The 21569-nt window shown below is 37.9% G+C and overlaps 5 protein-coding genes across 10 annotated transcripts; 3 read left to right on the top strand and 2 right to left on the bottom strand.

The window, feature by feature from the left end:
• Positions 1–3166: 3166 nt before the first annotated feature.
• Positions 3167–5111, bottom strand: LOC104806590 (protein SLOW GREEN 1, chloroplastic-like). Of its 4 annotated transcripts, none has more exons than XR_770630.2 (3): positions 3990–5111; positions 3495–3652; positions 3167–3343 (listed from the first exon to the last, which is right to left on the bottom strand). XR_770630.2 is itself a non-coding variant. In XM_010531564.2 (2 exons), exon 1 carries the CDS (start codon positions 5036–5038, stop codon positions 4010–4012), a length of 1029 nt encoding a protein of 342 aa, XP_010529866.1. In that variant the 5' UTR covers positions 5039–5111; the 3' UTR covers positions 3167–3343; positions 3990–4009. The 4 variants fall into 4 exon arrangements, 2 of the variants coding, with proteins under 2 accessions (XP_010529866.1, XP_010529867.1); XR_770631.2 differs by having other exon boundaries at positions 3495–3592; XM_010531564.2 differs by lacking the exon at positions 3495–3652.
• Positions 5112–5660: 549 nt separating this feature from the next.
• LOC104806589 (serine/threonine-protein kinase AFC1) lies at positions 5661–9277 on the bottom strand. Of its 2 annotated transcripts, XM_010531563.1 has the most exons (12): positions 8951–9277; positions 8370–8544; positions 8216–8242; positions 7840–7993; positions 7707–7755; positions 7477–7591; positions 7160–7251; positions 6909–7065; positions 6770–6834; positions 6577–6674; positions 6361–6466; positions 5661–6144 (listed from the first exon to the last, which is right to left on the bottom strand). In XM_010531563.1, exons 1-12 carry the CDS (start codon positions 9104–9106, stop codon positions 5944–5946), a joined length of 1395 nt encoding a protein of 464 aa, XP_010529865.1. In that variant the 5' UTR covers positions 9107–9277; the 3' UTR covers positions 5661–5943. The 2 variants fall into 2 exon arrangements, with proteins under 2 accessions (XP_010529865.1, XP_019057306.1); XM_019201761.1 differs by lacking the exons at positions 7477–7591; positions 7707–7755; positions 8216–8242; positions 8370–8544; positions 8951–9277 and having other exon boundaries at positions 7840–7981.
• Positions 9278–9598: 321 nt separating this feature from the next.
• LOC104806588 (pentatricopeptide repeat-containing protein At5g42450, mitochondrial) lies at positions 9599–11241 on the top strand. Its single transcript, XM_010531562.2, has one exon. It carries the CDS (start codon positions 9635–9637, stop codon positions 11195–11197), a length of 1563 nt encoding a protein of 520 aa, XP_010529864.1. The 5' UTR covers positions 9599–9634; the 3' UTR covers positions 11198–11241.
• A 583-nt stretch (positions 11242–11824) lies between these two features.
• Positions 11825–14526, top strand: LOC104806587 (diaminopimelate epimerase, chloroplastic). Its single transcript, XM_010531561.2, has 9 exons — positions 11825–12144; positions 12323–12490; positions 12583–12653; positions 12753–12810; positions 12969–13148; positions 13306–13390; positions 13525–13584; positions 13691–13764; positions 14210–14526. Exons 1-9 carry the CDS (start codon positions 11875–11877, stop codon positions 14324–14326), a joined length of 1083 nt encoding a protein of 360 aa, XP_010529863.1. The 5' UTR covers positions 11825–11874; the 3' UTR covers positions 14327–14526.
• An 857-nt stretch (positions 14527–15383) lies between these two features.
• On the top strand, positions 15384–21536 carry LOC104806586 (kinesin-like protein KIN-5B). Of its 2 annotated transcripts, none has more exons than XM_010531559.1 (24): positions 15384–15555; positions 15961–16142; positions 16269–16398; positions 16484–16639; positions 16738–17075; positions 17164–17302; positions 17471–17568; positions 17671–17827; positions 17897–17966; positions 18055–18131; positions 18255–18308; positions 18403–18483; positions 18582–18693; positions 18790–18876; positions 18957–19132; positions 19242–19403; positions 19497–19604; positions 19682–19840; positions 19927–20010; positions 20090–20295; positions 20392–20493; positions 20583–20692; positions 20781–20932; positions 21022–21536. In XM_010531559.1, exons 2-24 carry the CDS (start codon positions 15976–15978, stop codon positions 21208–21210), a joined length of 3114 nt encoding a protein of 1037 aa, XP_010529861.1. In that variant the 5' UTR covers positions 15384–15555; positions 15961–15975; the 3' UTR covers positions 21211–21536. The 2 variants fall into 2 exon arrangements, with proteins under 2 accessions (XP_010529861.1, XP_010529862.1); XM_010531560.1 differs by having other exon boundaries at positions 15946–16142.
• The last annotated feature ends 33 nt before the right edge of the window (positions 21537–21569 follow it).

Below are 21569 nucleotides of genomic sequence, written 5' to 3'. Positions count from 1 at the left end.
CACCAAATAACCATGAGAGGTTTTGGTCGTATATATTTTTGTAATGGATTATTTAATATTTTTGGTTAGGAAAAACATTTAATTATATTATATCATGTATTTAACATATTACTGACTAAAATTCAATGAATATCTTGCGAATATTAATAAAAAAAATGGAAGGTTGTATCTAATAATCCTTGTAAGATATTATTATCTTATATCTGGATTTAGCATTTAAAATATTAATGATTAAGGCAGAAATCCTGATTACTGAAGATTACTAATTTATTAATTAAACACAACCTTCCATGCATATTTTTTTATTTGATTGCATCAAGTGTCAATTAAATCAATGGCATAATCTTTTATTTTTGACGTTTTATAACATTAGTCAATTATGGGAAAGTATACATATTTTTTTAAAATTATATCCAATATTTATCTATAAATCGATTACTATGTATATCCATAGATCACATCTCATACAAAACAGATTGTATGTGCAGGAATGTTTATTATGATAATCTTCAAACAAAATAAAAATATCCAACACGAACTGTATCTTTATTCAATTGTAAATGCGTCGATTCTAGAATTGTTTAGAAACAATTATATATATATATATATATATATAATCGACCATATTGTACGATTTATATTAAAGTTAATTAACCCTATATATATATTCCAAGTCCCTTTCTAGTTATCTTCTAATGAAAGATTATGTTAGGCATATCGTTGAACTTGATTTAACTGCTTTCCTGTCATTGACTCGTCTCGCTATTTAGTTAAGTATTAAATTTTATAAATTATAATTTTAATCACACACAGATATATATATATATATATAAAATTGTCATTTGGCAACACTGCTCGAGATTTTGTTTGCCTTCAAGCTAAATAATCATCTGATGCGTCGCTCGAAAAGCTCATAACAGTAACATTTTACTTGACGACTAAATACATTAATCATCTGATGCGTATGCAAATAAACGTTTGTTTCATCCGACAATTAAATGAGTTTACTTTAATTTTTATAATAAATACCATTTTCGTACGTAATTGTTATCTTCATTATTATTATTATAATTTGATTAGAAAAAATATTATTTAAGCCGATTAATAACAGCGAAGACATGACCACATGCAGATTGCGGAGACTAGAAAACCAGGTTAATGTTATTTTTATTATTTTGTTAAATAAAAATAATGCCATATGTATGCAAAATATTACTTTATTATATATCACGTACCTTTTATTAATTAAGTTCATAACACTGATCCTCCTAGAAAAGACTAAAGGGATGAGACATGAAAAAATGTAATAAAAAATAGATATATGTTTTATTCAATAAATACAAATCACAAAAGAACAAACACAAAAAAGCCAAAAGTGAATCTTTAACTTTGAATATATTATATTTTCTCCCCTCCCTTGATTTATGGGATTTTTTTTCTCTCTTGAACACTGCTATGTTCTCGAGGATCATATATTATATGTCTACTGCACACATGCAAAGTTAACACGATATAATGTTGCTCTTGATTTTATAGAGTCGGTCGCATTGTAAACCATATAATAAAATCACCTATAATTTGTATACCACATTTTAATTTTAGAAGTAAACCAAAACAATATATGTTTTCAGTTCTCTTACATCACCATGTCCTTCCTCACACTCGTTTTGCATGTGAAATCATACGAAAATATAAGAAACACATGCATTCATTATATAAACATTAAATAACGTTTGTAAGTCAAAAAAGAATTAATGACCATTTTCAAAATTGGCATTTAAATATTATGAAAAGGAAAAAGTAGAAGAGGTAAAGCAGATGCCTTGACCTACACAGGATTACTCCCGACTCAAAATCAACGGATCTATGGCTTCTAAGAAACCCTAATATTATTGAGAAATATATATCATTTCATTACATAAAGTAACATACTGAACTATATGCATACAGTTTCTATTAGGGATGGGTACAAATACCCGAAAATCGGGTATCCGTCGGATATTCGTCTCGCTGATACCCGATTTTAGGGTATTCGTAATTTTCAAATCTAAATCCAAATCCGAATTTTTCAATATCCGTAAATTTGAATCCAAATTTTTATAAAATATAACTGTTGTAGGTTAAATAATTTCATATTTTTTAATATTATCTAAAAAAAATTAAATTTATTATTATTTATCTCTTATCATCAAATATTTTTATAGTAATTCATCCATTTTTATAAATATATCTTTATTTTTTTAAAATTATATATATAAATATGTTTGTTTTTTCTTAAATAAATTCAGATACGCATACCTATGAGTACCCGGCCATTATTCCGGATACGCATACTCCATATCATCGTAAATCTCAAATTCCGGATACAAATCTTATAATTAAATACCCAGAGCCTTCCGGACCCAAATCCAAATATCTCGATTTTTTCAGATATCCGACCCGTATCCACCATAGTTTCTATTATTCCTAGTTTCTATTATTCTCTCTATATATATACAAAAAATATATATTCATGTATAGTTTTTTTGTGTCGACCATATCGCATGTGTACCTTGAAGATTATGTGATAAATGGTCCAAATTAACCTTTTTATGTTAATTTTGTAATAATTTCAGTAGCTACTCATACCTTGTGGTTAACTGGCATGTTTGTATGTAATTACTCTTCCTGTCGCTTTCTATTCTTTCGACACATAAAATTTTAATTTTAATAATAAAAAAAATGAAACTTGAGTTTTGAGTTGTGATTCAGAGCATGAAATCCATAATTTCCGGTACAGGAGAACCGAAACCTCGGTTCGGAAGCCGGTTTAGTCGGATGGTATAGATCGTCGGTTCAGAGGACGTGAAGGAGAAGGAATGAAGAAAGCATTCAAGCACTTACACCTAAAGAAGCGACCATATCTTATTTGTGAAAGTGGTCCAGTGAGTGAGTGAGTGTATGGCAAATGAGAGAAACATTAAATTCTCTTGAAAACCACAGTCTCACGGCATCTACAGGATGAATGCTCTCTTTATTGATGTAAGATTTTGTTGGTAACTAGATATTCTTGTCTAGGGTCGAAACCAATTCTAGGGATCTAGGTATTCTGTTCTAAGATCCAGACTAATTCTAAAGATCGGGAAGCACACGTGAATACCCTTCTAAAATTTGGAATTCGAATTCGGAACGGGACAAACACTTTACGCCATATTTCATTCAAGCTCCAAATAACTTTGAGAGAGAGAGAGAGAGTACCACAAAAAAGTTTGATGTAAACTTCTTCTGAGAATCCAATGTTTGAGTGTGACGTTTTATACCCAACGCATCCGAGCCGCTATTCCGGAAGACAAAAAGGTAAATACTGAAAATTCAAATGTACACGGGTGCCCGTCAAAATGTATCAGGATACCTATCATCGATTTCTAGTCACTCGTAAATGTAATCTGTACCCGTTGAACGGATAATAAAAAAAAAGGTCCCGCACCCGTGAAAGGTCGGATATCTACGGGTACCTGAATTTCAACCAATGGGGAGGAGAATCTGTCTTCAGGAGTCTCTAGTCGCCTAAAGGGTGGCACAACAAGTCCTCTACTCTATAGGAGGCTAAGTTCTTCCTCAAATTAAAACACCAGAGGAAACGTTTGATCAAAGTTGCAGGAAGAAACGTACCCTAAATACGGGAAATCCGATCGAAAAAAGTTAGAACCCTAAATTCTATCATCCCTCTGGCATAAAGAACAAAACTGTACCAAACCAGCTAAACTCAATGCAAATTATCATGAAATGTAAAACGATCCTATCATATATAGATTTCAAGAACTGCAATGACATCAAACTAGGCATGGATTATCTCATATAACTCGTCCAACTTATCCTAAAAACACAATCTTTATTTCGATTGCCATACTTCAACTACCTACAAATTCAAAATCAGACAACAATTTAAAACCATCAAGCATGAACTCAGACAAAATCACATCTTTGGAACCAATAGCAGCATTCTTCACCTTGTTCAGTTGGCACACTCTCAGCTCTTTGATCCAGCCATCTCCCTTTCCGCCTTCTCTGCGAAAAGCTTTGTTGCCACCATGTTATCCATGAAATATTCTCTGTAAGGGTGGTTCCTCGGGACAAGTTTCCGAAACTTGTCAAACTGTTTCTCGGCCTCGTCCTTCTTCTTCAGCAATGTGTATATGATCCCCTGACAGAGATATGGTCGGAAATCTCTTGGTTCCTCCTTCACAAGCTCCTGATAGAGCTTCAATGCTTCATTATGCTTCCCTTCGATGACCCGAATTTGGGCAACAAGCAGCTTGAAATCCCTGAAATCCTTGAGATTCTTCTCTTTCTTGCATTCCTCCATCGCTTCCTGAATTCTCTTCTCCACCTCTTTCAAATCCCTACCCGAATCAGAATACGCCATTACCAGACCATGATAGGCTTCAACACGAAGAGGGTCCTTCTCCAGAATCTCTTCAAACCCTTGTTTGGCCGATTCCAAATCCCCACTGTAGCTAAAGATATTAGCCTTCAACACAGGCCATTCCTTCTCATCGGGTTCCAATTCAATCAAACGATCAATCACCTCTATTGCTTCTACAAGCTTCTTAGATTTTATCCTCACCTCCATCAACGACCGTAGAGCATCCACATCCGTGGGGTGACTGGCAAGGTGTTCCTCAATCGCTCTCTCTCCTTCCTCCAACGAAACATCTTCCTTCGTCTGCTTCATAGATTCCACCGACGGCGCCGCGAACGGAGCCGCGAACGCGGGCGGTTTGAGCTGGAGATTCACGAAGAACAACGCAGCGGCGGCGGTGAAGGTGATGCAGGTGGATTTGAGGAGGCGTGAAGGGAGAGATTTCAAGACATGAAACCTAGGGTTTTGGGGTTTGGACGATGAAGCACTGATGGAGGAACACTTGAGCGAGGAGGTCGAACGGTGCAAGGATCTGAAGGAACACGAAGACAAGGTTTTTGGGAATGACGAGGAGCCGTGACTGAGCGAGAGGTGAAATGGTTGGTGATGGATTTGTAATTGCCCTAGAGACCCCATGATTGCGAAGAGAGGAGGAGATGGATAAACCCTAAAAACCCCCCAGTGTCCGAGTGATGATGAAGAAGAAAAAGAAAAGCTCTTCGAGAATATACCGTCGTTTGCTCGGAATTTGTTTTGTACAGGAAAACGCTGTCGTTTTGGGCTATGAAAATAATGGGCCTTTAATAGGATAAATGGGCTAAGAAATTAAAGGCCCAAAAACCTGAAATTTAGTCTCCGTTGGAGTGAGGTGTTAAAAAGACATTTAGATATCTTCAACTTAAAAACCATAACCACCAAAAACCTACACAAATTTATCAAAATATACCAATATTACACAGATTTTTTAATTTGACAAAAAATTTAACTTCAAAATCAAAATATATGAAATTCATATGCCAAATACCAAAACTGTTTAGCGATTTCCAACCCGACCTACAATTGTCAAACGATAATGGAACTTAATGTGATTTCCAGTGGATTAAAATATTAAGATAATTAGATGTATAATTGGAACCTCTAAAATAACATTTTTAATTTTAAAAATCAGAAACATTTACCCTTTTCCCCAAAGAGAACAAGCCTCCGTACGGAATCCGTATTCCGTACGATTTCCATTTGATCAGTCGAAGGTAGAAGAAACCCATCAACACAAACAAAAAAAAAAAAACTACGAATTTGAGGTGTGACTTTAATCCCCTCTGAAACCGCCGTCAAACCACCGCCGACGTGGTCGGAAAATACACAGAAAAAAGAAAAAAATAAAAAAAAAGGCACAAACCTCTCTTTCTTCATTTCTATACATTAAATATAGATCTACTACAAGACCCAAAAAGGAGGGTGAAGAGAAAAAAACGCAGAAACAAACTGCAGATTTATCCAAACATCATCTGCTGTTTGTTTCTTCCTTTGTGTGTTCGAACTCAGTTCTTGTGGTATTGGTTATATAGAAATGGATGAGGGTTGGGATTGTACGGAATACCATGATCCCTGCCTCTGGTGAAGAATGGATGGCTCAATGCTTCTCTTGCCTTTATCCTCTCTGTCGGATCATATCGAAGCAGCCCTTGTATCAGATCTATCAAATCCCCCGCCGAATGATCCACATGCTGCATTATCAGGTTCTGCAATATCCAAACCCATTTCCCAAAATGATGCTTTTAAGTTGAAAGTGCCCAGAGGGAATTGCAGGATCTGATAATTGCATGATGCATTATCAGACTCTGCAATCCAAACTCATTTCCAAGGAAATGGTGCTTTCAGTTCAGTCCAGGTTAAAAAAGTATAAAAAGTTAGCCATTGAGATAGAAAGGTATGTCAAGTCATTTCTGAGAAATTACCGGCAACCGGGGAAGTTTCCAGACTGCTTTTAAGCTTTCTCTTGATGTTGCACCTTCTGGCCAATCTAACTTGCCACCTCGCCTGAAGTATTTCTCGGCCCGACGGCTGAAAAGAAGGGTGAAACCGAAATTATTATCACAGTTCATGTTTTAAATGCAGCAACGGACTGACAAAGTATCCGAGCGCTGATAGGAAGATATATGGTGCATTCTTACTCGGCTCTAAGCACCATATGTGCTGGTAATGGTCCAAGTACCCTTTCCATCATAGCCAAATGCTCTAAGTTCTCGTGTGTCTGGAAAAGTGCCTCTCCCTGTTCATGGTTTATCCAGAAGTAACGTTTGAAATCATGCATGGTCTGCCATAATGTCTGTAAAGTTGACATGTAAATACGTAAAAAAAAGTTACCGAGCAAAGTTCAACGAGTATGCAACCCACACTCCATAAATCACATGGATAATTCCATCCAATACCTGCACAATATCCCGAAAATATTAACACCGTACACAATATCATCTCATATGTTGTTCAAGTCATAATTGTTTACCCAAGATAACTTCTGGTGCACGGTAATGTCTGGTTGATACAATGTAACTGTGATCCTGATGCTCAAATGTTGTGCTTCCAAAATCAATGAGCTTGATGGCACTTGATTTGGGTAGATTCTTGAAGTAGGAGCCGTCTTTTGTGGATCGTGACAGAAACTGGATTTTCAGGACAGTGAGGGAAAGAAAAACCAATCTTGTCATACAGAACTCGAGTTAGGAAGAGTGCAACATGGAGATGATGGTTAATCACCTTATAATCAGGCACTTTGACGTATTCTGGTGAAACTAGAAGAATGTTCTCTGGCTTCAGATCAGTGTGAATCAGCCGTAAATCGTGCATAACTGTGAGCATCAAATGAAGAAAAAAAGTATGAGTCAACGTGTCAGGCAAAGTATTAAAATGACCATCTTAGGGTCTTAGCAACTTAGATCCCATATGGACTGCTAACTTAAAAAGTGGACATGAAGTAATAAATTTTGGTGCCCAAATCTCATATTAAAATAGATCGATTATGACATCAATGGACAAAACTATATAGAAGAATGGAGCAAGAATAGTCCACACACATGCTACAGACTCCAAAAGTTGTCTGGCAAGCTCCCGGACAAGGTCAATGGGAAATGAACGGTAGTTGTTTTTGCGGAGAAAATCATATAAGCTTGGTCCAAGCTTCTCAAATACCTGTTGAAATCATTTAAATCCATCCGCAAGTTCTTTTAACTCACAGAATATTCGGACATGAAGGAAATTGACCAGCCCTTCAAATTTATCGAATAAGAGTAACAACAATACTTACAATACATATATGATTACGATAGTCAAACCAATTCCGTATTTGCACACAACTGCAAAGAATTAAAAAACTTATACCAAATGCCATAAATTTAACGCTAAGAAAGAAAACAGCAAGAAGAAAGAAATGTTCTTACCGAGTGCCACCGATATCATGCCTTGCAAGCCTTTGCAGCACGTCGATCTCTATCATTGCAGCTTCACGGTACTTGTTAATAGACCGTATGACTTTAATAGCCACCACGTCTTTGTTTTTATTATCAAAACATTCCAATACTTGCCCAAACGTACCTGTCACAATAAAACCCAAAGATGGAAAAGGGACGGATTAAACCTAAAGTATCGATTTTACCCAAAAGATACCACCAAACTAAGAGACTTCTTTTACCTGTACATTGGCATAAGGAAAAGTTATTACCTTTGAATAAAAGCACATAAATTTGCTGAACAGAAAGCAAGCAAGATGTACCAATCACAAGGATAGTAAACACTCATAAGGAAGACAGAACCAACCTTCACCCATTTTGCTGAGAATCTGATCTGCAAGCACAACAGAACAACCATATAAGCGAACCATGGGCTTCTACATGACAAAGTAGGATAATTTTCTGAGGATGCTTCTAAACTAAACCTAAATGGTTCATATACTTCAAAACATAAGACTCACATCGTGGAGTCAAAGTCTCTCCGATCACAAAGACGTAATGGCCATCTTTATCATCTGGCCTCCATGGAGGAGAGCCATGACGAGGAAAGCCACCATAGAACATGTTTGTGTAAACATAGCTGGGAATTGCTCCACTCGCAAACTCCGGACAGTAATATACTGGAGGTAGAAGTACCTGAAAGGATAGCAAAAAAAAAACAGTATAAATGTTCAGCTTCCCAATCAGAACAAGAAAACAAAATCTGAAGCCAAAGCCACTCCCTCGATCATACGGACATGGTAGATAATAAGAACGATATACTACATTTGTAATACCAACAAAAGCACGAAAACTAAACCGAATCACCACACAATTTGAAAGCCAAGCAAGATAGAACAGATAAACAATCAGCAAAATCATATTCCCATGGATCACAAGCGAAAGCCACAAAAAAAGCTCTTTTGCCATTAATACACATATATACGGAAAAAATTACAGAGAATTTACAAGGATCATACGCCGAAAAAGAAAACCCAAAACAAAAGAACAGCGCATTCGGCGTTAATACACATATATACTAACAAATACAGAGAACTCATACCTTAGGTAGAGGAAGAATCGGCGCCGCATCCCAAGCTAATCTCGGCCGTTTCCTCGGCCGATTATCGGCATTATTATGGGGAAATTCAACAATCCGTTGAGTTTCCAAGTTCATCACGATCGAATTACCTTTCTCACGATACCCACAGGTTTGCATAAGGCTTATAAATGCGAACCCACAGCCGAAATCCAAACACGGATATGGAAAAGGAGAAGGGAGATTTTGAGGGGGATGAATTCGAATCGAATAAGAGATAAGATTCGTAAATTCGAAACCCTAACAATCTTCAAATTTGGGGGATCTATCTATCTTCGGAGAATTGGAAAAAGGTATAGAAGATATGGAGCTTAAAATCTAACCGTGAATCTGCTTAACTCGAGAAGGTGGTTTAGTTTCTTAACTAGGGTTAGCTCGTGGGCCCCGGTAGAGTTTATTGCTTCTGGATAAATAAACTATATAATATACGGATATAAATATTGGAGTAATTATGACGACGCGCTTTATTCGCTTTTTCACAGCTTCCTAATGAGCCTATTATAGGCCCAATAACTTCCATCTCGGAACGGATATAATGGGCCTTTGATAGGCCCAATAACTTCTTTTTTTTTGTCCATTTTTGCTGTCGTAAGAGGAGCCAGAGCCATCTCGGAGGGAACCACCGATAAAGACAGCCATTGTCGGCCTATGAATTTGTCTTGCAGGAGGGGTGTCTCGAGAATCATCGTACGAAGTTTTAATGTTTTCGCCAATTCCCATGTTGTTCAATCATGGAATTTCCTCTCCGAGAATCCCGAGTTTGAGGAATCGGATCGAATCCGCCATGCCCACCAAGTGTTTGACGAAATTCCCGAGATGGATGTCGTTTCTGCTACGGCAGCGATCGGCAGCTTCATGAAGCAAAACCGACATGAGGAAGCGATATGTCTCTTCAAAAGATTTTTTCATCTGGGTATCAGACCAAATGAGTTCACATTTGGCACAGTGATCGGTTCGTCCACATTACTGAGGGATGCCAAATTGAGCAGGCAGCTCCACGCTTGTGCGTTGAAGATGGGTATGTCTTCGAATGTGTTTGTCGGAAGCTCAGTTCTGAACTGTTATGTCAAGCTTGCCTCGTTAGAAGAAGCTCGGAAGGCGTTTCAGGACACCCATGAGCCGAATGTGGTTTCAAGAACTAATTTGATTAGTGGGTATCTTAAAGATAACAACTTTGAGGAAGCTCTTTTATTGTTTGGGGAATTGGCCGAGAAGAATGTGGTTTCGTGGAATGCAATGATTGGCGGGTGTAGCCAAACCGGACGAAATGAAGAAGCTGTGAATTTGTTCGTAGAGATGTTAAGGGAAGGTATGGTGCCTAATGAATCCACATTCCCTTGTGCGATAACCGCAGTGTCCAATATACCTTCCCATGGAACAGGGAAGAGCTTTCACGCTTGTGCAATCAAGTTCTTAGGACAGCGGCTTAATGTCTTTGTCGGGAATTCTCTGATTAGCTTATATGCAAGATGCGGAAACATGGAAGATAGCCTACTGGTTTTCACTAAGCTACAAGAACGTAACGTTGTATCATGGAACTCCATAATCTGGGGATACGCCCACAACGGAAGAGGAAGCGAGGCTGTAGCCATTTTCGAGAGAGTCAACAAACAATCAAACCTAAAACCCAACAGGGTCACTCTTCTAGGACTGTTGTTTGCTTGTAACCACTCCGGTCTGGTGGACAAGGGTTGTTTCTACTTCAAGAAAGCTGTAAAAGATGATCCCAACTCAGTAAAACCCGAGCATTATGCTTGTTTGGTGGACATGCTCTCAAGGTCAGGGCGGTTCAAGGAAGCAGAAGAGTTTATCCATAATTTGCCATTCGACCCGGGAATCGGGTTCTGGAAGGCATTACTGGGTGGATGTCAGATCCATTCAAACAACCCTTTGAGCGAACTAGCGGCTTCGAAGATCATAGAACTAGATCCGAGAGACGTTTCATCGTTTCTTATGCTCTCGAATGCCCACTCTGTTGCAGGGAGATGGCATAAGGTGTCGGATATTAGGAGGGAGATGAAGGAAAAGGGTATGGTTCGTGTTCCGGGATGTAGTTGGATCGAACTCAGAGGTAAGGTTCGTGTCTTTGTCACTGCTGATAAGAACAAGGAGCTCAAAGGTGAGATTTATGGAGTCTTGAAGGTTTTGGTTGAGCACTTGAGTGAGTTTGATCCGTTTATTTCCGCCATTGATGATGACTTCTTGTACTGAATGTTTGTTCCTATAGATGAATCGTGAAATCATTGATTCAGTTCCATTAAGAGTTACAGAGAAAACTCTTCGCCAATTTGTAAGAAACCAACACAAAATGAAAAGAAATCTTCAGAATTTGTTGCTTAAAATTCTATTAAGGACTCCAAAGAGTTCAAATTTGATAACAACCTATACTTTGATAGGATTTATGCTATTAGCATTATTCTATATTTATTATGCATTTATTTAGATAGTTTTTATACACAATGTAATAACCACAATAAATAAATAAAAATATCACTATTGTATAATTTTGGATATTCTCTACTCGCCCAATTATGTACTTGGATACTATAAATTGTTTTTTTAAAAATAATCACCACCATCTAACCATTTTTAATCATGCAATTTGGAATGTTTCATTACATAATTATAATAGCAAAACGAAAAAAAAACGTTTTTTTTATTATAAAAGTTGGATTTCACAGTATTTTTTCCATTCTATGGAGACTAGAAAATCATTTTAGATTAGAGACCAAATCAAATGTTTTTTCATCCTCGGGATTAAAATCAGATTGTCCCAATTTAAGAAAAAACGACGAGGATTCCATTTTCGAAATATAAAAACAGCACGAAATTTTCCCTTTAGACAAATTTCTGAGGGTTCGAAGCTGTGGTGAAAAGCTGAAGCAGCCATGGCGAAAGCCGCCGCAACCTCAATCTCCATCGCGCCGGAATTGCGCAGGTTGTCTCTCACCAGGACCGCAGCTTCTTCGTCTTCGTCTCTTCGGTTTGGTCAATTCGGATCAACATATGGTGTCCGAAACCGTAGCCTTCGCATTTCCGCAGCTTCCATGAGCACCGTGGCTCCGGAGAAAATCTCTCCGGCATCTTTCCTTCATCAGAAGGAATCTGGAGTTCTTCATTTCGTCAAGTACCATGGCCTCGGCAACGATTTCATCATGGTACATCGTTTCGTCCCCTGTTTGGTTCCCGATCATTTTTCTTACATACTCTGCTGTACTACCAATTTGGGAATAGAACGAACGTTAGATACGGAAATCGATGAATATTGTACTCAGACACAAGAAATCACGGTTGATTGCGAGAAAGTTTTGGGATTTTGTGTTGGTTTTGGATTAGGTTGATAATAGGGATTCTTCGGAGCCTAAGGTTACCCAGGAGCAGGCGGTGAAGCTTTGCGATCGGAACTTTGGTGTTGGTGGCGATGGAGTAATCTTCGTGATGCCGGGGATCAATGGCACTGATTACACCATGCGGATTTTCAACTCCGATGGTAGTGAACCAGAGGTGACTCTCGTTTCTGTGCCATTTTCGATTTATCAATATTGGTTTGAGTTGATGAATCGGAGCTATATGCAATTGTGTTTTTGTTCCTTTAGATGTGTGGCAACGGTGTTCGATGCTTTGCCAAATTCATCGCTGAGCTTGAAAACTTACAAGGAAAGCATAGGTAATAGATATGTCTGAAACTCCGCTCCAGTTTGAGTTTTCTGAATCTTTTCATGCTGGTTGTAATTCTCTTGATTTTATTGTTTTCTGGGTTTGGCAGTTTTACGGTACAGACTGGTGCTGGCCTTATCATTCCGGAAATCCAAGAAGATGGGCAGGTACATCATTTGAATAGATGATTCTCCTTGTGTCTTAGGATGTTTTCATTCATGGGTTTAGACGATAAGTGAATCACTAGGTAAAGAGATTTGGCACTTTCTTTCAGAGTGTCATTGTTCACAAGGTGCTTACTGGATCCTGATTTATCCGACTACAGGTTAAAGTTGATATGGGTGAACCGATCCTTAGAGCACAAGATGTACCAACAAAGTTGCCAGGAAACAAAGGTGATTCTGTTGTTAAGGCGGAGCTAGTTGTTGATGGAGTATGCTGGAACGCGACGTGTGTTAGCATGGGAAATCCTCACTGTGTCACATTCGGCACCACTGGAGCTCAGGTGCGTGGTTGTTGGTCTATTCATTCAAATTTTCCTATCGGAATCAAAAGGAGAGGTTTTTCCTATATGGAGAAATGTAATGTTGTAATTTTGATATATGCATGGGAATCTGAAAGTTTTTCTTTACTTATGTGGGATTTTTCTTTGTCTAAACCAGAATCTGAAAGTTGATGAATTGAACTTGCTGGAGATTGGTCCAAAGTTTGAGCACCATGAAGTGTTTCCAGCTCGGACTAACACAGGTAAGTGGATGGATATTCATCCACAGATTCTTTCGAGGTTTCACTGACAGATCCTAAACACATCTTCTGTGTCATGTTGGGTTCTTGTCTCGAAGTCCATCTTACAGTTTTGCTTCTTTTAATTTGATCCGCAGAATTTGTGGAAGTCTTCTCGCGTTCTCATTTGAAAATGCGTGTGTGGGAGCGTGGGGCAGGTCTGAATCCCCTGAAATTTTCCAACTTTCCAGTCCATGCCTCTCTTTAAATTTTAAACATCACATTGTATCCTTATATGCTTATAAGCTTCCCGATAAACTGCAGGAGCGACTTTGGCCTGCGGAACTGGAGCTTGTGCTGTGGTTGTGGCAGCAGTTCTCGAGGGTCGTGCTGACCGGGTAAGTTTGGAATTTCACATTCGAAAGCATCTATGCTTGACGTTAACTAGAATAACAATCTGATACCATCTCCCAAATAGTATATTCTTCCTTAGATTACATGAATTTCCACCGAAGAAGATACACAAAAACTTGTATACAAAAACATAGTTGAAGACATTATATGAGGAGTAACTGCCGCGCCACGTGTGTATACATATGCACATACATAACGTTATAGAAACACTGGAAATTTCTCAAAAACCACCATTGGTAGGAACTATGTAGAGATCCCTAGGTAGTGAACTCTGGTGACTGAGATGAACAATGAAACATCTTATTCACCCTGACAAAACTTCCCCGAAATCTGAATTGCGAGGTTATATATAAACAGCACAACTCGATATTTAGATACACGGGTTTATGGCGATGGGTTTTTTCTGTTGTTGTCGCGGGTGGAAAACAGAAATGCAGGGTGGATCTACCAGGAGGGCCATTGGAGATAGAGTGGAAGGAGGAAGACAACCATATATACATGTCTGGTCCTGCAGAGGTTGCCTTCTTTGGAGCAGCTCCACTCTAATCTTGTCTGTGTTCAAGTCTCCTGGCTTTGCCATGTTGTCTTTTTAGTCTGTTCTTTTGTAATTCTTCTCTCATGAACTATAAAGCTTGAAGCTTTTTCATTGTATCCATCTCATGCATTTTGCTTTGTGGAGCTGTGCCAATACATTACTCAATCTCAACCCACTTCTTCTTTTTTTCCTTCTTTTGTAGGGATGTCAAGTTTCTCGATTCCGTTCGGTTATATTTAAATTCGGTTATTGTAGTTTTAAATAAACTATAATTATTCGATTTTTATATTAAACTCGATTAAATTCGGTTTAAAATTATTCATTTTTTAAGATATTTTTTATTTTTTGATTATTTTTTGTTGGATTCGATTTAAATTGTTTTAAAAAAACATAATCATTGTGTTCTAATCATTATATATTCGATTTGTTTAAGGTTATATGTTATTTGTTTCGAGTTTGGATTAGTTCAATTATTTAGTGACGAACCAAATTACCTTATTGAAACTATGTGCAATGATAATTTATGTTATATCCCATCTAGAAGAATTTGAATGTTTTGAATTTTGGATACCGTTCAAATAATTTTATATTTATTGCTGGATTTGGTAATAATAGACATAAATCTTCTCACATTGGATATAAAAATTTACCCTGATTTTTTCACCAATCATATGGATCTTTTTTTAAATCTTTGTCAAAATTAAAAAATCTTAAAAGATCGGCAAAATCAACCAGATATTTTATAAAGCTAAGTTTTTTAAAAATAATAATTAAGAGAAAAGTAAAAATAAATAAAATAATTAGGATGAATATGAAAAATCCTACAATTTATTGTTTAGCAATGAAGTTTTTGGATATTACATTTAAGTGGAATCAATTTTTAAAAAAAAAATTTCATCCGCCCAATCCTCCGAATCTTTCTTTTCATCTTATAATTTTTCCACATTCAAACTTTTTGTCCACTTTTGAAACTTGTGGGTCCCACCTAATTCAGACTCCAACGGCTACTACGCTCCAAGGACTAGGAGTAGAAGAAAAGGATCCTAACGTTTCTCTTTCTTCCTCCATTTCATTTTTTTCAAATTCTCTCTCAGAGTTTCAACACTCGAAACGTAGGAGAAGTAAACCCAGAACAGTTAGATTCGAAAAGTCGTGTTTTTTCGTTCCCAGATTCGGAAATCCCTTGCGTGGATCTAGGGTTCCTGTTCAGAGATTTGCCTCTGCTTTGGCGTTCCTTTGAGTGAGTAAATTTCCACCCTTTACGCTTGCTTTCCGGGAGAAAGTTGAATGTCGACGACCTTCATGAGATTCAGACTTTGAATCTTCTGATGATCTCTTTCATGGCTGTGTATTTCGATTCCCAGTAGACATATTTGATCGAATCTTCCTTGTCTTTACTCATGCTGCTCGGAGATTTCTACTTTTTTTTCCTGAGAAAGTTTCTCGATGATTTAGCTCTCTTAGGGAAATACTGGGTTGTTGGTACTTAGATGCAGAGATGGAAAGATTATGTTCTTTTTTCTCTGGAAATTCGTCAGATTACACCTTGGGTGAACCTTTAACAAGAAAAAATCGTCAGATTTGAAAACCCTTTTGAATTATGAAACGCACTCATGATTTGATTGATTAGGGATTTCTGATCTAGGAACCTTAAAGATCAATGTCGCTTACTCCAGAGGTTACGAGAAAAAGTGCTCTCGGTGTGAGCCCTTCTCCTGCCCCATTCTTCACCCCTCGCCCCGAGAGAAGACGTCTCGATTCTAACCCTACTCGTCTCGACAAAGACAAAGAAAAAGAGGTCAATGTCCAAGTTCTTCTAAGATGCAGGTATGGATGGATTTCCACAAACTACTTATTCAGTTCCACGTTTCTTGTATGATGTTTCTAAGGGTTTTGAATGATTCAGACTGTGAGCCATGTTTTACGAGATTGCTTGTTCACTACTATATGCAGGCCGCTGAGTGATGAGGAGCAGAAATCAAATGTCCCGAGAGTGATATCTTGCAATGAACAGAAGAAGGAAGTGACTGTTCTTCACAGCGCGGCAAACAAGCAAGTTGACCGGTTTTTCACTTTTGACAAGGTAATAGGAATGAACAGACTGTCCCGACATGTTTGTCTATCCGATTAGTAATATGTTTGGACTGAAACCCTCTTGATGATTAAAGGTTTTTGGCCCTAAGGCGCAACAACGAGCAATTTATGATCAAGCTATTGCACCGATTGTCCATGAAATCCTGGAAGGTTTTAGTTGCACTGTGTTTGCATATGGGCAGACAGGAACCGGCAAGACTTACACGATGGAGGGTGGGATGAGGAAAAAGGTACACATAATAATCTTTTCGACTCTGAATCTTCCACTCTGATTGTCTGATTTCCTGCTGTCTGATAGTGTCATTTGGAGTTGTTGTCTCAAACATAGGGTGGGGATTTGCCTGCGGAGGCTGGGGTGATTCCAAGAGCAGTTCGACATATTTTCGATACCCTTGAGGCCCAAAATGCTGATTACAGTATGAAAGTAACGTTTTTGGAGCTTTACAATGAAGAGATTACAGATTTGTTAGCTCCAGACGACAATTCAAGACTTATGGAGGATAAACAGAAGAAACCCATTTCTCTGATGGAGGATGGGAAGGGTTGTGTGGTAGTGAGGGGCCTCGAAGAAGAAGTTGTATACAGTGCTAACGATATCTATGCACTTTTGGAACGAGGGGCTGCAAAAAGGCGTACGGCTGATACCTTGCTGAACAAGAGAAGCAGGTTTTCTTTCTGAAATTCTCATTAGAAATGTCCGGATGGTACTTCACATCATAGAGTTTCTAATGTTGTTTATTCGTCTGGTTTGTAGTCGCTCTCATTCAGTATTCACAATCACTGTCCACATAAAAGAAGAGGCAGTGGGAGATGAAGAACTGATTAAATGTGGCAAGCTTAATCTTGTGGATCTTGCAGGATCTGAGAATATTTTACGTTCGGGCTCTCGGGATGTAAGTAATATTTAGATAAATGGCTCTTCTCCTTCAGTTGTGCTTAGAGCTTGTTTTTAGATAAGCACCAGAGCTGAAACCAACATGTCTGAATCTAGAGAAATCAGCTTTACTCTGAAAAAATGCCATATCAAAGATTAAATAAAAGCCATGGATTGAAAATTGCAGGGACGTGCAAGAGAAGCAGGAGAAATAAACAAGAGCTTACTCACCTTAGGCCGTGTTATAAATGCACTCGTGGAACATTCTCCACACGTTCCCTACAGGTTTCCACTGTCTATCCCTTAGTTATGTCCTTGTCATGATGATAACTCGTGTGTCTGAATCATTTTCATGGCTCGTTGTCTCCTCAATCCTTCCTTTTGCAGGGATAGTAAGCTGACGAGGCTTTTACGAGATTCTCTTGGAGGAAAGACAAAAACTTGTATCATTGCCACGATTTCTCCTTCTGCTCATTCCCTGGAAGAAACTCTAAGCACCCTGGATTATGCTCATCGTGCCAAGAACATCAAGAACAAACCCGAGGTTAGTTCGTTCTGCTAATTTAATCTCTCATATTCACCATCCTTCTAATCTAATCTCTTATCTACGCAGGCAAACCAGAAGTTCTCGAAGGCCGTGTTGCTTAAAGATCTGTACTTGGAGATTGAGAGAATGAGAGAAGGTCTGAAGAACAGTCTTTTCTCTTGTCTTTCATACGTACGACTCGATATAGTGAACATATTGTTATTGTCTTTTTACCGTTATTGCAGATGTTAGAGCTGCAAGGGATAGAAATGGTGTTTACATCCCACAAGAAAGATTTGTTCAGGAAGAAGCTGAAAAGAAGGTATGAACATCTTGATGTATAAATATCTCTTACAAAGTTCATGCCTTTTAACTAGCTTTACTTGTATACATTATAAAATACTACTCATTTAAATCTTTCTTCGATGATTTCAACATCTTCAAGGCAAGAATCGAGAGGGTGGAACAACTGGAGAATAATCTAGACCTGAGTGAAAGAGTACGTATCCTTCACCTTTTTCATGTCCCCATCTCTAATAAGCTCCAAATGAATTTTCTTCCTTCGAAGTTATGTTGATTCCTGTTTTATGCAGGAATGTTCTAAGTTCCGTGACCTTTATCTGTCTGAACAAGAGAAGTTACTGGACACAGAAAGTGAGCTTAAAGATTGTAAGGTAATTATGAAATTTTACAGGTTCTGCTTTCTTTTCTTGAGACTTTTCTTTCAACTACCTATGAGAATGTTCTTTCAAATTCATCATCCTTTATGTAGAGAAACCTTGATAATAGTAACAAGGAGTTGCTTGATCTCGAAGAGAATTACAAGGAACTTGTCTTAAAGTTGACTGAGAGGGAAGTCATCATCTCCAGAATGAAATCCTCTGGTAACAATCCTAATCCATGAAGAAATCAAATCCCTCTTCATTCTTTGTTCTTGTTTCTTGATTATCTTCTTCTTCTTCTTTTTTAACTAATGACAGAAATCTCATTGATCGACCGGGCCAAAGGGTTATGTTCTGAGCTACAACATGCATCAGACGATATAACTTCATTGTTTGCCAGATTAGGTAATCTCCAAGTTACCACGTATAGGATTGGAAATCGTACTTCCCGAGCTTTTTTCAAATGTGTTCTTTCAATTCTGTAGACCAAAAGGACAAAATGGAATCAGAAAACCAGAACAAGCTTCTGAAGCTTGGTTCACAACTTGATCATAACCTGAAAGATTTGCACAGAACTGTCCTTGGATCAATTTCTCAGCAACAGCAGCAATTGACAAGCATGGAAGAACATACCCGTTCATTTCTTGCCCGCAAATATGATGTAAGCAAAGAAGATACCGTCTCATTTACTCTCGAGAGATCTCTTTTTCTTCGTACTTTCCTTTTTTTTCTTTGGAACTTTGGATCATACTTGCATTTACACGCATCAGGCAACACGAGTTCTTGAATCAAAAATCAAGAAAACAACGGATGCTTACACTTTTGGAGTAGCAGCCTTGAAGGAACTTGCTGAAACGCTACGAAAGAAAGCATCCTCTAACATGGAGAAGATAAACTCCATTGTTGTTTCTCAAACAGAGGTTGTGGAGGAAGTAAGTACAAACAAGAAATCAATGAAAATGCTCACTTATTTTTCGCCTTAACGAAATTTCTCTGGTCATTATCAAATACTCTTCTCTTCACAGTTTCTGATTGCATCGGCCATGGAAGCTGCTAAAGTCACCCAAGACATTTGGAACTCTCTTAATGAGCAGAAGGAGCTCTTAGCTCTTGCTGCAAAACAACAAGAGCAGGTGAGTAATTAGATGAATTTAGATGATGATTTCTCGTAACATGTCTGAAAATTTCACCTCTATTTTTAACTATCCAGGGATTATTGCAAAGCATGCGATCTGCACAAGAAATTTCCAGCGTAACCTCAGCCTTTTTGAATAACATCTATGACCAAGCTCACGAGGTTATGGAGATTTCCAAAGCAAGCCATGCAGAAAAGTCAAGAAAGCTTTCTGATTTCGAGATGATGTTTAGGGTAAGTTTCTTGACATTTCTTGAAACTTAAACTAGATTTGTGCAAAGGGTTTACATGAAAACTCATCATGCTCTCTTACTACACAGGAAGAGGCTGAAAGAGAGGAGAAACAAGCATTAGAAGATATCTCCATGATATTATCAAAGCTAACCTCAAAGAAAACTGCAATGGTTAGTCTTCAATCTGATTTATAAAACCTCTTCCTTCCAGTGAATTCATATTATTGGTTAACATTCTACATGTCTGTAGGTTTCTGAAGCATCACGGAATATCCAAGAACACGAGATTCAAGAGAAAAAGAGATTGCTGGAACAGATGTCTGAAATGCAGAAAGTGTCGGTTCATGCCAATAAGGACTTGTCTGACTATGTTATGAAAGCCGGAAATCATTTCATGGAGAATATGGTATCATCTGCTGAATCAAGGACAGTCATGGAGAATTACATCCAAGAATGGTACACAATCTTATCTCTCATTGATTCGAACCGAACTGTCTTCATAATCTGTCTTTTCTTATGTAAGAACCCGTCTTTTTCCACTGACTTTTGCAGCATGGGAAGAGTTGATGAGTCTGAAGAGTTATTGAAGAATACTCATACAGGAATACAGAATCTTAATGCAAAGGGGCTGCAAGAACTTAAAGGCACAACAGAGTAAGTGACATTCTCACTCTATATATATATGTGCTACTTTCTTTACTTTTACGTTCTCATGCTGAATCTTCCTATCCTCACTTTGATAGGGATGCAATTGAAGCAGATAAGAGCCTGCACGACGAATTTTCATCCGGATTTTCTTCAATGGACACTTACTTAGTTGCTAGAACCGATGAACTTCAGAAAACTGTAAAGGGTAACACTCAGAATCATGATCTTCCACATGAAAACTGCAAAAAAAAAAAACGTTCTAACAGAAGAAAAACTGCTGTTTGTTTTGGCAGAATCTCTTATGGAAGACTGCGAGAACAAGGAGATAAGCGACACCATGACAGAAACTTGCATGAAACAGATTGTGTCGTTGCAAGAGAATCACGGAGAAGGCATATCAAATATCAGAAACATAGCAGAACAGTCTCTCATCAAAGACTATCTGGTTAGCCCTCCAATCCCTTCAAAGCTCTAACTGAGAAGATTGAGAAAACTGTCTTAATTATAAGATCGAGTCTTTTATTATATGACCAGGTTGATCAAAACAAGAAGGAAACACCGAAGAGACGGGTAATAACTGTTCCGAGCTTGGCATCGATTGAGGATATGAGAAGTTCATTTTCGAAGAATCTTAACGAAGATTACAACGTTTCTGAGAAGATTTCCACGAAAATGGGTCAAGAAGGAGGAGCCAACAGAACTCCATTCTTGGAAGTTAACTGAGTTTTGACCTAAGAATTCAGACAAAAGCTTCAAGCTTTTTTGTCTCAAGGTAATCATAGTATAACATTTTAGCTCATTAACTAATGAGTCTGAACTCTGAGGAAGAAAGTAGGAAGAAAATGCTCCCTTCTGTAGAAATCTGAGATAAATGAAGAGGTGTTGTCATGGATTACGTATGGTTAGAAGTAGGATCGGTTTTGGGAGCTATGATTGGTTGACCAAACCGATTGAACCGGTTTAAACCGGTTCACAAATAGCAGCCTATGTTGTTGACCGTTTGTACTTTGTACCACCGGTTTAGTGGAAGAAACAGACAGATTTTCCCATATCAAATTGGTTTAGATGTTTATCGTTAACCA

Source organism: Tarenaya hassleriana, unplaced genomic scaffold (assembly GCF_000463585.1).
Source record: "Tarenaya hassleriana unplaced genomic scaffold, ASM46358v1 Cleome12, whole genome shotgun sequence".
Classification (NCBI taxonomy): Eukaryota; Viridiplantae; Streptophyta; class Magnoliopsida; order Brassicales; family Cleomaceae; genus Tarenaya; species Tarenaya hassleriana.
Note: the sequence above shows the minus strand (reverse complement) of the source record. Positions and strands in the feature narration are given on the sequence as shown.

Excerpts from the sequence above, each read along its gene's own strand:
- LOC104806587 (XM_010531561.2), top strand. The coding sequence starts at position 11,875 with ATGGCGAAAGCCGCCGCAACCTCAATCTCCATCGCGCCGGAATTGCGC. Across the intron at positions 13,585-13,690 it reads TGTGTGGGAGCGTGGGGCAG|GAGCGACTTTGGCCTGCGGA; the intron begins GTCTGAATCCCC and ends GATAAACTGCAG. Across the intron at positions 13,765-14,209 it reads TCGAGGGTCGTGCTGACCGG|AAATGCAGGGTGGATCTACC; the intron begins GTAAGTTTGGAA and ends GGTGGAAAACAG.
- LOC104806586 (XM_010531559.1), top strand. The coding sequence starts at position 15,976 with ATGTCGCTTACTCCAGAGGTTACGAGAAAAAGTGCTCTCGGTGTGAGC. Across the intron at positions 20,296-20,391 it reads GAGAATTACATCCAAGAATG|CATGGGAAGAGTTGATGAGT; the intron begins GTACACAATCTT and ends TGACTTTTGCAG. Across the intron at positions 20,933-21,021 it reads CTCTCATCAAAGACTATCTG|GTTGATCAAAACAAGAAGGA; the intron begins GTTAGCCCTCCA and ends TTATATGACCAG.
- LOC104806590 (XM_010531564.2), bottom strand. The coding sequence starts at position 5,038 with ATGGGGTCTCTAGGGCAATTACAAATCCATCACCAACCATTTCACCTC.
- LOC104806588 (XM_010531562.2), top strand. The coding sequence starts at position 9,635 with ATGAATTTGTCTTGCAGGAGGGGTGTCTCGAGAATCATCGTACGAAGT.
- LOC104806589 (XM_010531563.1), bottom strand. The coding sequence starts at position 9,106 with ATGCAAACCTGTGGGTATCGTGAGAAAGGTAATTCGATCGTGATGAAC. Across the intron at positions 7,592-7,706 it reads ATCGTAATCATATATGTATT|GTATTTGAGAAGCTTGGACC; the intron begins GTAAGTATTGTT and ends TGATTTCAACAG. Across the intron at positions 7,066-7,159 it reads TCAAAGTGCCTGATTATAAG|TTTCTGTCACGATCCACAAA; the intron begins GTGATTAACCAT and ends CTGAAAATCCAG.